This window comes from Pipistrellus kuhlii, unplaced genomic scaffold, assembly GCF_014108245.1.
Source record: "Pipistrellus kuhlii isolate mPipKuh1 unplaced genomic scaffold, mPipKuh1.p scaffold_m20_p_11, whole genome shotgun sequence".
NCBI classification, from domain to species: domain Eukaryota; kingdom Metazoa; phylum Chordata; class Mammalia; order Chiroptera; family Vespertilionidae; genus Pipistrellus; species Pipistrellus kuhlii.
In genome coordinates this window covers 47,811,531-47,823,830 of record NW_023425416.1, presented here as the reverse complement: position 1 = coordinate 47,823,830, position 12,300 = coordinate 47,811,531, and the positions used below count along the sequence as shown (strand labels likewise).

At 58.5% G+C, this 12,300-nt stretch overlaps 1 protein-coding gene across 9 annotated transcripts in view; it reads left to right on the top strand.

Annotated features, from left to right (window-relative positions):
• The window catches only part of ZDHHC3 (zinc finger DHHC-type palmitoyltransferase 3), a 36,572-nt gene that overhangs the window by 19,552 nt on the left and 4,720 nt on the right, over nt 1-12,300 (top strand). For 4 of the 9 annotated variants that reach the window (XM_036432039.2, XM_045579483.1, XM_036432041.1 and 1 more), the window contains 4 exons: nt 3,932-4,028; nt 4,508-4,589; nt 4,660-4,773; nt 7,262-7,392. In XM_036432039.2, coding sequence (XP_036287932.1) covers nt 3,932-4,028; nt 4,508-4,589; nt 4,660-4,773; nt 7,262-7,392 — 424 coding nt within the window. Of the gene's footprint in view, nt 1-3,931; nt 4,029-4,507; nt 4,590-4,659; nt 4,774-7,261; nt 7,393-9,214; nt 10,657-12,300 lie in introns of those variants that run through there. The other 5 variants (XM_045579487.1, XM_045579485.1, XM_045579484.1 and 2 more) reach the window with 5 other exon arrangements.

The following is a 12,300-nucleotide window of genomic DNA, read 5'->3' as shown; positions in this document are numbered from 1 at the left end:
CCCAGCCAGTCCCCTGACTGCCGTCTCCATGCTCGCTCTCAAAAATGACTCCCTGAGTGAGGTGGAGTGGTTTTCTCGTTCTTCCCTGAACCCGGCATTCTCCTGCCGCCGCCGCCTCCTCTCCCAGGACCGAGGGCGGAATTCCTGAAAGCCAGAAAACGGGCTGCTGGCTCAGATGAACGCGGGAGGGTGCCCGTGCGCCGCCTGCTCCTGACTCAGGAAATGCGTCCTAACAGCCGCTCCTTTGTGGTGGCCCACGCCGTCGGGACCACAGCCCTGAATAAGCCGAATCCCCAGCACACGGGTGGGTCGGGCGTGACTGGTCGAGCCAGAGGCCTGCTGCCTCGTTAGCGAAGCTGGTGTCGGCCTCGCCCACCCAGGCAAGGTGCTTGGGCCCAGCTGTTCGGTTCCTCTCCTCCCAGTAGGTCCCGTGGAATTGAAAACTCTGTTCTCTAGCTCTGTGGCCGCCACCGGTACTCCCTGAACTTGGGCCTGTAGGTGCTCCCTCCAGCCCGGTGTACACGGTAATGGTCTTCCCTGTGAGGAGAGGCAGCGGGACCCCAGGCTGCTGTCCTGGTTGGAACTTCTTCAAAATATCATACACTCGCCCAGGCTGGGGTATTTTGTGGAAGAGTCACACTCAAGGGGCCAAAGAGCCACACGTGGCTCGCAAGCCGCAGTTTGCTGACCACGGCATTCGGTTCTTGGACAGGGAGGTGGAGACTTCTGACCTTGGCAAAGCCTCTCCCCCTGCCAGCCCCGATAGACACACTGAGGCTGAGGCTGAGGCTGAGCCGGTCGTGGACTGCATAGGGCGCCTGCCAGATCCTTGGTGTCTTCCCCATGGTGTATGCAGCTCTCGTGTTCTCCAAATGTTAGACCTTCTCAGCCCTGAGACGTGAGGGCAGGCTGCAGGCGGACTGGAGAAGCCAGGTCTCCTTGTCCAGAGCCCGGAGCGGGGCCTGAGAGCACTGTCCTCCCCACCGCTTACCCAGAGCCCCTGAGCGGGACAGGGCGTGGGAGGTGCCCGGTGCTTGTACTTCTCCTGGCAGCGAATGAGGGTGAGCTAAAAACTCGCCCGACCCACTTGGTGCCTCTGGCCGTGTCCTTTTCTCTTTCCCGGGGCAGCCAGCCTGTGCCGAAGCTGCTTCCGGCCTCGCTCTTTCCCCGTCCACAGTCAGAGCCTTCACTCGGCTGGCCCTGCTCCGCGGGGCCTGGGCGGGCTCTGGGCTGTGATGGTGGACTAGACATGGCCCTGACCCAGCCTCCCCAGGCTGGCAGGCGTCCACTGTGCGCCATCTGGTGAGTGCACTGTGAGGGGACACGGCCTCACGGACACGCTGCCTCCATGGTGGGCCAGCACCAGGGAGGGCGGGAGGCCTCAGCTTCAGAATGTCACCTCCGGGCCTCTGGGTGCCCTCACGGACCCACCTCTGGCCTTGCCCACGGGGCTCTGTCCCCAGTCCAGACCCTTTGAGGCTGGGCATTTTGTGAGGTGTGGGGGGTCAGCCTCTGCACAGTGCCTCCAGCCACCAGCCTAGAAGGACCCCCACCCCACCCTGGCACACACTCACACGCCACCACCTGGCCCAGAGCCCGCTTCTGAACACCCCCTGTGAGCTCAGGGAGAGGTGCCATCTTGGCATTCCGTGTCCTTGCAGACAGCAAGCACAGACCCGCACTCGGGCCAGGTTGTGCAGCTCTCGGGCGGACGCCCTGCTCCTGGCGGGCGAGGGGCTTCCTAACGCGCTGCCCGGTGAGACGTGGGCCTGTGGCGTGGCTGCCCGGGCACCGGCCTCTGCAGGGGCGGGAACAGAGCCGGGTGCCCTCAGAGCTCGTGTCAGCTCTTGGGCAGCTTCCAGGGGCTGCCGACCAGTGGTGCTTCTGTGCTGAACAAACACTGCTCAGAGCCACTCAAACCCTCTCAGGAAGAAGTGCGACGGAAGAGAAACTGCTCAGGAGCCCGGAGCGGGGGGGGGGGGGGGGGGGGGGGGGGGGGGGGGGGGGGGGCGGCACCCTCAGGAGTTCCTTCCCAGGCAGGGGGCTAAGAACCCCCAGAGCTGGCTGTCCCAGAGGACATACCAGAAAGGGGCTCCAAGTGGTGGCTCTGAGGGAGAGGGGTGTGGGGCCTGGTGGCTCCATGGGGGAGGGGTGTGGGGCCTGGTGGCTCCATGGGGGAGGGGGGAGGCCTGGTGGCTCCGTGGGGGAGGGGTGTGGGGCCTGGTGGCTCCATGGGGGAAGGGGGAGGCCTGGTGGCTCCGTGGGGGAGGGGTGTGGGGCCTGGTGGCTCCATGGGGGAAGGGGGAGGCCTGGTGGCTCCGTGAGGGAGGGGTGTGGGGCCCGGTGGCTCCATGGGGGAGGGGGGAGGCCTGGTGGCTCTGTGGGGGTGAGTATGGGCCTGGTGGCTCTGTGTGTGTGTGGGCGGGGGGGGGGGCCCTGTGGCTGAGGCCAGGGTGCAGGGGCATCACTCCTCAATGTGTGAACAATGTAGCCTTCTCCTCAGAGCAGCAACCCGAGGCCACCCCTTCCTGCAGAGTCCACCCACCACAGCCCACTGTGCACTGTAAGAGCCAGAGATAAAGTTATGGAAACTGGTGGGAAGAAAAGCTGGTGAGAGCTAAGGGACTTTCAAAAAAGGAATCGTATTATTTCTGAGGTTGTATTTGTATGTAGTAATTCCAACTGTGTTTTCCAAAATATGTTCTCGTTGATTTTCTTCTTTTTTTTAGAGAGAGGGATATGGAGAGAAACATCAATGAGAGAACATCCTCTATCGGCTGCTTCCTGCACGGCCTCTACCAACCTGGGCATGTGCCCTGACTGGGAATCGAACCAGTGACCTCTTAGTTCATGGATTGCTGCTCAAGCACTGAGCCACTCGGACCAGGCCCAACTGTTTTAAACAAAAATACCCTGAGATAAATGTTAAGGAGCCTGTTTTAAAAGGAACAATCTTGATGAACCCATCTATTGTCCAGTGGGTCTTTCTATACTTTGGAAAGTACTTGCTTTCAAGCCCCCTTTAGCCTTGTTCTCTTGTTTCCTGTTATTACTTTCTATTGTCCAAAGGTTCAGGAGGGCATTTGCTATCAAATAAGCTTTTAACCTTCCAAAAGTGATCCCAATAAAAGTTAGCAATTTGAAAATTTATTAGATCATCCGATCAACACTTGAGCTTAAGTGGTGACTTTTGTGCTTTTTTGGCGAAGTGGGTGTTATCTGGGGCTGAAAGGTTCTCAGAGGGGGGCATCCTGTGTCCTGAGAGGTTCTGCACTCGACCCAGCTCTGAACTCTTCCAGCTTTCCCTCCGGCAGCCAACCCTCCCGGACGCCCCGCCCACCTGGAAGCTCCACCCCACCCTCTGGATTCGGGGGGATTGGAAGCCCTGTTTTCTTTCTTTCTTTCTTTCTTTCTTTCTTTCTTTCTTTCTTTCTTTATTTTTCTTTCTTTTCTTTCTTTCTTTTCTTTCTCTCTTTTTTTTAAAAAATATATCTTATTATTTACAGAGAGGAAGGGAAAGAGATAGAGAGTTAGAAACATTTATGAGAGAGAAACATCCGTCAGCTGTCTCCTGCACACCCTCCACTGGGGATGTGCCCGCAACCAAGGCACATACCCTTGACCCGGGTTGAACCCGGGATCCTTGAGTCCACAGGCCGACGCTCTGTCCGCTGAGCCAAACCGGTTTAGGCAGGATTGGAAGCCCTGTTTTCTGTATCCCGTCTCCTCAAGCTTTTGAAACTGCTGCTTCATTTGTCCCCTCAATAAACCACACTCTCAGCTCAATGTCGCGTCGAGAGCAGCCACGCCACGTCAGTTCCACCCACTGTACGTCCAACCAGAGGCCGCGGTGGGTGACTAGGCCTGAGGCCCCTGCAGCCACTCCCGGCAGGAGGCAGGCCTCCTAACGCTCCGCCTGTGGCTGTTTCAGTGTGTGTAAGCGGTGCATTCGGAAGATGGACCACCACTGTCCCTGGGTCAATAACTGTGTGGGCGAGAACAACCAGAAGTACTTCGTCCTGTTTACAGTAAGTCCCCTTCCGACTCTGCCCCACCCTCCCGGAGCACTTCCTTCCCCAAGTTCCCGGCGTCCGCTGCCAGCCGCAGCTCAGCAAGGGCCACTGCTCCTGGGCACTCGCTCGGGCTCCCACAAAACGGACTCAAGTTGATTAGCTATAAGCGAGGGCCAGCGCCCAGTCTGAGTAAGCTGGAGGAGCCACTTTGGTGGTGACGCAGGTAGGCGGGTGTGTTTAGTGAGGGCTGGAAGGCCACTGGCAGTCGGCACCCTCACTGCCCAGTGAGGGAGTGACCCGAGGAGCCCCGCCCACCGGGAGCCCAGGTCACTGTGCCCGGTGATGGCAGTTCTCGTCCCCACTCTCAGACCCGGGCCGGGGACTGGGACGGTGGGGGTGGCCAGGTGCCTCTGGCCCTGCTCCTGGTCCTCCCTCACGCGGAGTGCTCCTGAGTGCGGGTTCGCACGGTGACGCCTGTCCCGCTTTCTCCGCAGATGTACATAGCCCTCATCTCCCTGCACGCCCTCATCATGGTGGGGTTCCACTTCCTCCACTGCTTCGAAGAAGACTGGACAAGTGAGTGTGGGCAGGGCTCTCCTCGGGGGCGGGGCACGAGCAGGCGGGCCCTTCACCCCATCGTGGCCAGGGGCCACCCTCACCGCATTAGATCTCTCGCAAGCCCACGGACTGACCAGGGAAGGAAGAGCAGAGGCCCGAATCTTTCAGCAGAAAGCGCAGCCCCTAAAAGTCAGTTCCTCAGGTAAAGTGGAGAGCCGGGGAGAGCAGGCCAGGCAGGGGCCGGGCCGGGATGGGTTTGCGTGCCCTTAGCCAAGACCCTGCCTTCAAAGGTCACCCACTCCGTCTGGCAGGAACTCGTTCTTAACTTCCCGCCTGCGTGTGGAGATGTTTTGTGGGGTTTTTTTGTGGTTGCTTTTTAACTGTTTGATCAGCAGTTTGCATTAAGATTGTAGACAAATTCTTGCTGCTTTAGAAGTATTCCATTTAAATGGATCATAATTAGCCCGTCTTCCTTCCTGTGTCTCAGAGCTGGATTTAAGGTTCCTCTCTTTGGTTAGGTGCCCAGGCCCTCTGATTTGGGGGCTGTTTTTCAGCTAGGGTCAGGATTTATTATTTTTTTCTTCTCTCCTTCAATGTCCGCTCATGCGCAGAGCTCTTTTATATATGTAGGTGTCTGGTTTTAATTTACACCAGTGATTTTGTGCTATTGATCTTGTCCACGAAGGAACGCCAACCAGAAAAGTATACAAAATTATGAGGGAAAATATAGATGCTGGAAAAATAAAAGGAGAATAAAAATAAGAAAAAGTGATTAGATGCTAACGGATTTAAAAGGCCGCCTGCTGAGCTGGATCTTTCACACACACACACACACCCTGTGAGACAAACGCCTTGAGCAGAAACGTTGTGTTTCTACTGTTTTCCTTAATGGGCCCCTTTTTTCATTTCACCGTCGTTTAGAAGTTTTGCTCTTTCTGCACATGCTGACTTCTTGGGCATTTTCTTGCTGTTATTGTTTCTCAGGACTCAGGCCGCCCAGCCAGTGTAGCTCAATGGTCCCGGCGTGGCTCAGGAGGTCACAGTTCAATTCCCATCAGGGCACAGGCCCGGGTTGTGGGCTCGATCCCCAGCAGGGGGCGTGCAGGAGGCAGCCGATTGATGTTTCTTTGTCATCCATGTTTCCGTCTAACCCTCTCCCTTCCTCTATCTCTAAAATCAATAAAAACATATTTTAAAAAAATAAAAGAACTTGTGAGGCTAAGAAAAGGACAGTATCCGTAGCTCCAACCAGATACTAAGAGGCTTCCCCTGTGTCGCAGTTTGCACCCGCCCCCTCTGCTCTCCTCGCCCCGCCCAGCTTCTGGCTGGGCCTCACCAATTTGCATTAAGATTGTGGACAAGTTCTTGCTGCTTTAGAAGTATTCCATTTAAATGTAAATGCCAACAGGAGAAGAGCACCCTATGAGCTGCCCTCACAGCACCGTAGCTCACACACGTTCACTGCTCAGGGCTCTGGCACTGGGAAGTCCAGGGCGAGGTGCCCGCCAGTTGGGCTCCTGAGGCAGGGCCTCCTGATTCGCAGGTGGCCACCTCCGCCTGCGTCCTCACAGGGCAGGGAGGGAACAGCAAGCGCCCTGGTGTCTCTTCTGAACGGGCACTAACCCCATCACGACCTCATCTGCCCTCGTCTTCCAAAGGCCCGTCTCTGAGCCCACTACACCGGGGGCTGGGGCTCAACACAGGAGTCGAGGGGGGCACAGTTCTGTCCATAGCGCCCCGTCTCCCTGCTTTCCTGACTAGTGAAGTCCTAGCACAGCCAGACCGGAGATCAGTGAGTAGGGGGTGGGGGGTGGGGGCATGAGAGCGGGTTTCTGCAGGTCATGGTCCTGCACAGCGGGGGCTACTAGCAGGTTCCTTGGTGGACATTCTTTTCTTTTCTTTTTTTAATACATTTTATTGATTTTGTACAGAGAAGAAGGGAGAGAGATAGTTAGAAACATCGATGAGAGAGAATCATCGATCAGCTACCTCTTGCACACCCCCTACTGGGGATGTGCCCGCAACCAAGGTACATGCCCTTGACCGGAATTGAACCCAGGACCTTTCAGTCCCCAAGCCAACGCTCTATCCATTGAGCCAAACTGGTTTCGGCATCCTTGGTGGACATTCTAAAAGGACCGCATTCAGCTAGGCCCCGGGATCCAGGTCACCTCCAGGTGTGGCCTTGGCTCGCCGGTGAGGTCTGACAAGGACATGTTATCATCACGGACCTGGGCAGTAATGAGAGTCACCGTCAGTGAGGCCGTGTCTGTCTTCAGACGGGCCGTTTCCTTAACGCCCCTGGGAGCCAGGCAGCCTGCAGGGTGCTCTGAGCAGGGCCTTGTTCCGACCTGAGCCGGGCCTGCAGGGCGGAGCTGCTCGGCACAAGCAGAGCAAGAGCAGAGCTCTCAGCGGGGCGGGCGTCAGCCAGGCCTGGGGGGAGCAGGTGGCCTGCCGGCGAAGCGGCAGTGAGCGAGGGCGGTGTGTGTGAGGGAGGCCCGGCGGGGCCCAGCCAGTCAAACAGGGCTCCCGTGGGGAGTGTAGGTGCGACCAGGAGGGGCGGGGGGCCTCACTGAGGCCCGGAGGCCAGACACACCCAGGAGGACCCACCGGGGACTTAGGCGGAGGGGGCCTGGGGTCGGGGCGGTGGGCATCGGGCCGGAGCCCTGAGCCTGTGCTCCTTTCCGCAGAGTGCAGCTACTTCTCGCCGCCCACCACGGTGATCCTCCTCATCCTGCTGTGCTTCGAGGGGCTGCTCTTCCTCATTTTCACGTCGGTGATGTTCGGAACCCAGGTGCACTCCATCTGCACGGACGAGACGGTGAGCAGGAGGGCGGCCTGCACAGGCCCCGGGTGCGGGCACACCCCCCATTTGCAGGGACACTGATCTCCATGCACACGGGCGTCCTTCCCCGGGCGCTGGCATGCCGTCACACCAGCAATGGGCCCAGCAGCCTTGGTGAGAGGCCCCCTAGGTCACAGGCCCTTCCATGCTCCCGTGAGGGTTCTGTCTGTGCACCGCTCTGCTGGGCACTGGGACACCTCCCTCTGGGGCCACATAACACCCTTTGCCCCTGAGCCTGTGCGGGTGGAGGCCAGGTGGCCCAGGCACAGCTACTCCCAGAGGAGGTGACTTCATGTCTGGACCTTGAGCCCCAGATCAATGGCAGCACATTCTCGCCGGGCCCCGGTCACCACTGCCGGGCCTGCTCTGGTCCTTGTCCGCTGCTTCTCCCTGATCCTGCCTTCCCCGACTCGCAGCTCCACCTCTGGGAGCCTCGAAGCTGCTGGGCCCAAGCCCACTCCCCTGGTGCCACCTCCTCCCAACCGCCCTAAGGTGTCCAAAAGCCTCAAGGTGCTGACCCGGGGCTGTGGTGGGGGCATCGCTTCGCTTTCTGGGTTTGGGGCCTCGTGTAAGGGGCCCAGGAGGGAGCGGTGGAGTCCCGAGGTCGAGAGTCCATCCTGGCTTCCCAGGGGCCCCCGGGGGACTGCAGGCCTGGCAGGCAGCTGGGAGGAGGCTCACGGAGGGGAGTGCCTGCCTCCGCTGTCGGGCTCTCCCGCGGGCAGGGAAGGGCTCGCTGCCCGGCTGCCCAGGCACCGCCGCTGGCACCTGTGAGAGTTCCCCTCGGAGTGGAAGGTTGGGGGCTCAGCAGCTTTTTCTTTTATAAGAAATAACATCATTACAAAGGAGTTTCTATAAAAATAGTAGATCCAGCTAGGGACCCAGGCAGGAAACATGACCAGCTTCTCTGTGGAAGGCCTGCAGGACCCGGGGGGATCCAGCCAGGCCGTAACCTGGGGGAGCCCGAGGAGAGCTGTCAGGGCCCTGACCCATCTCCCCTTCAGGGAGTCACGTAGGAAAGGAAGGAAGGCAGGCCCCACAGCTCATGGGAAATGGGCCCTCCCCTCCCCTTTACCCTTCCGGCCTGCATGGGGTGCTCCCTCAGGCACACCTCTGCTCCAGCCCCACCAGAGACCAGGCACAAGCCCAGCCCCCCCTCACTGACCAGCTCTATCCGTTTGAGGGGGACCAGCTCTCTCCGCAGCCCCCATTTTTCCTCTGAGACGGGAGTGCAGGCTCTGACAGCTGCTGAATGGGTCACACGTCTCCCCACAGGAGCCTGGGAAGGCCTTCGCCGTGACTGAGGCTGACTGGTCTGTCCGTGTGGCCCTGACCTGTACTAACATCTCCTTCCTCCTCTGGTGACTTCTCCGGCCCCTCTGTCCCTCCTCTCCACCTTCTAGCTGTGCTCCTGATTTCCCGGCGGAGTCTCACCCTCCAGACTCATTTTCTTTTTCTTTCTTTTATTTTGGTCTACAAAGTGGTTGTGTAATGCAGACTTCCTGTGAACCAGTCCCAGCTGAGCAGTCACCTTGGCTGTCAGATCGCCGGCTCTGAGGCTCCTGTACCCAAGCCTGCCGGCCCTGGCCCGCCCGCCCTGGGCCCTGGCACGCTCATCCCCAAGAAAGCCTGGGGTGTTTTTACACCTTGTGAGAGAGAAAGGGAAGGCAGGTGTGTTGTGTAGTTGCTCCGTGGCTTTATGAAGGAGACCTTGACTCCGCTCACTCAGGCTAGTGGATGTCCCTCCCCCGAACCCACAGCGATGAGCGTGTGACTGAAGTGTGGTTGTTCTTGTTTTCAGGGAATAGAGCAATTGAAAAAGGAAGAGAGAAGATGGGCTAAAAAAACAAAATGGATGAACCTGAAAGCCGTTTTCGGCCACCCCTTCTCTCTAGGCTGGGCCAGCCCCTTTGCCACGCCAGACCAAGGGAAGGCAGACCCGTCCCAGTACGTGGTCTGAAGGACCCCTGGCAGCATTGCCACCCAGACACACACCTCCCAGCACCGCGGCCCGTGCTCACGAACATTCAAACGAGAAAGCAAAGCAACTACTCCAAAACTTTTTTATGACTCAAGTAAAATGGCTCAGCATTGCAGAGAAACAATGTCCCCACGTTTTATTTTTAAAAGATCATCCTTTCTATTTTTTGGCAACCGAAGCTGCTCTTTTCTCCTTTCCCAAACCGCCTCTCTGGCCTCTGGTTTCCTCTCTGCTCTCTGTCTGGCATGACTAACGTGGACGGTGCTGTCTCGGGGCCGTGCCCGCTCCCACTAACAGACGTGACGCTGGTGCGTGGAAGGACCGTCCCGACGCCTGGCTGGGGAGGCGGGGCCCCAGGCAGCTGAAACGCTCAGAAGACGGATGCCTCCCCGGGGGCCCAGAGGGGCAGGATCAGGGCTGGAGCCCTAAGAAGGGCCCTGGCACCGCAGCCTCATCCCCCAAGTGGACTCGGTTTGCCTCCCAACCCACAAAATCAATTGCCCGATTTGTGCTTGATGGACTCGGGGTGTGGAGCGATGGGGGCGGGCGGGGACCAAGGGGTCTTACATGTATTCTGAATCACCAGTTCTGATTATGGGAAGAGTGTGAAGGAAAGCGGTCTTTCCAGTTCAAAATGCCTTACACAATCAAAGGAAAAATGTGACAGTTCCGAGCGAGCTCCGTGCTCCCGTTAGTCAGCTCACTCTCCCCCCGAACGAGGCCGCTGCAGCCCTGCCGCCAGCCTTTCTCCCTCGTGTTGTAAGTCGCCAAAGGGGTTTAATTCCTGGTGTTTACGCCCTTCGATGTGCACGGACCCGCCTCCGGTCTGCATTCTAACCCGGAGACTAAGCGTGATGCCAGGGGGACGTCCCAGGCCTGACGTCAGGGCTGGCAGGTGGCCACGCAGTCCCTGGAGTCACAGGCAGCCTGAGCCAGGTGCCGGCGGGCAGCCTGCCCGGGAGCTCCCGGTTCCGTCTGCGAGAGAACAGCCTGGTGAGGAGACTGCGCCGGCCAACCGGACACTAGCAGGAATCGAATACTGGTCGTCTGGATTCTCACACATGGATTTGTTTTTTAAGCAGTTGCCACAAGCCTCCTTTTTAGCTCTTGCTTGGGGTGGGGGAGGGTTGAGGGTTATTGAGTCTGGTCTTGGGGAGCAGACTGGATCTGGCCAGGTGGTTTGTCAGAGAAGGGGAACAAGCCTCTTTCAGTCCTGTCAGTGCTTCCACCTGGAAACCAAATGCAATAAACGTTTTCCAAAACCTGTTGTGGTTGATTTGAGCTCTGCTCTCGCCCAGAGTCACCGTGGCCAGCGCCGGTGACTGGTCCGGCTGGTCGGGGTTTTCATTGCTCCTAAGGACATTATTTATGCTCCCCCGTGGATGAGGCCTTGCATGTTTTTAAGGGCACTAGGACCCCTGTGTGCAAGCTTGTTCTCAGCCTCTCTGGCTTTCCGCAGCCAAAGCCCTGTGCCCATTGGCGCTCAGTGGCGATGGAAAAGGTCATGTGTGCTGCCTGCTTCTGGGGGGAAACCCCGACCTTGCCCACCCCCCAAAAGCCAGAGGGAATCGCTGACAAGGTCCACACACAGTGCTGGTGTGTGCTCTCAGGACTCATCCCTTCGAGGTTAACCGAAGTCTGCGCCCCTGAGCCGGCGAGCTGGGCTGGCTGCTGCCGGCACGGCAGTCACGGCTGAGGCTGTTTTAGATCTAGTTTATAGCCCTGCTCCCCACGCCGAGGCGGGAAGAAGTGTGGGGTTAAGTGGCCCAGCTTTCGGCCTCAGCACAGGAGTTGGGACAGCCCTGAAGGGCGCGCACAGGAAACGGGCCGGTTCAGCCCCAGTCTTTCCAAACGGCCTCCGGAGAGGAGTGAAAAAGACAGAGGAAGACGACGTGGAGAGCTGAGTTAGGTGACTCCGTGCATAGCAAACAGACCCAATGCAAACCTGCAGATTTGCATGGTGACTCGTGCACGCAAGGCGGGTGCGGGCACGCGCCAATTCTGTCAGTCATAAGCATTGCGTCTCCGTTGCACTTTCTTAGAAGAACCCAGAATGAGACGCCTTGTTAACGGCCTTTGCTCGTTCAGGCGAGGCTGCTTAGAAAGTTAAGGTCACCTTCCTGATGCAGAATCTCTCAAATGAGGCCCATTGAGAAACATTTGTGGCCACCTGTGTGATGTGGGCATCACCAACCCCAGGCCGTGGGGAGGGGGTCGCACCCTGGTTGGGCAAATGGGTTTCAAGTTCTCATTTCAATGCATCAGCCTAAAGGGGAGCCAGCCAGTAAAGGGGTGAGGGGTCCCAACCTCTGAGGGGCCTTTAAATGCCAAAGAAATGTGGTGAGACTTTTGCTGGGATTCCTCCCGAGTCCTGGTGAGGCACCCAGGCAGCACCGCCCACACCTGTTCTCAGGCCCCACTCTGGGCCTCACAATCGCATTTCAACAGCCCCGCGGCGATCCTGCCCCACTCCGGTCTGAGAACCACCTGGCTTCCCGGTCTCTGCAGGTGGCTGATGCGCTGAGGCCTGGTCCCCAGTGCTGTGCCCCGGAGGCGCCCCCCTCAGCCTGCGGCCTCCCCGCAAATGGATGCTGAGGGACAGACAGTGCGAGTGTTGGAAGGCAGTCACGTAATCAGTGTGGCCCGAAGTTGCAAACCACACTGAGCCCAGGGTCCTTGGGGTGGAGAACCATCTAGAAGAACGAGGGGAAAGAATGGAGCCAGGCTTCGCCAAGTCGGAGTGGTGGCTGCAAGCCTGGGCAGGCACAGGTCCTGGCCACTGGTCTCTTCCCGGGACCTCACAGCCACGGGCTCTTTTCTCGGATCTGAAGTACATGTCTGAGCTGAGCATCTCCCCGGGGAAGGCATTCAGTGAAAGACAAGCTCCTGGCCAGCCTGCTCTCCCA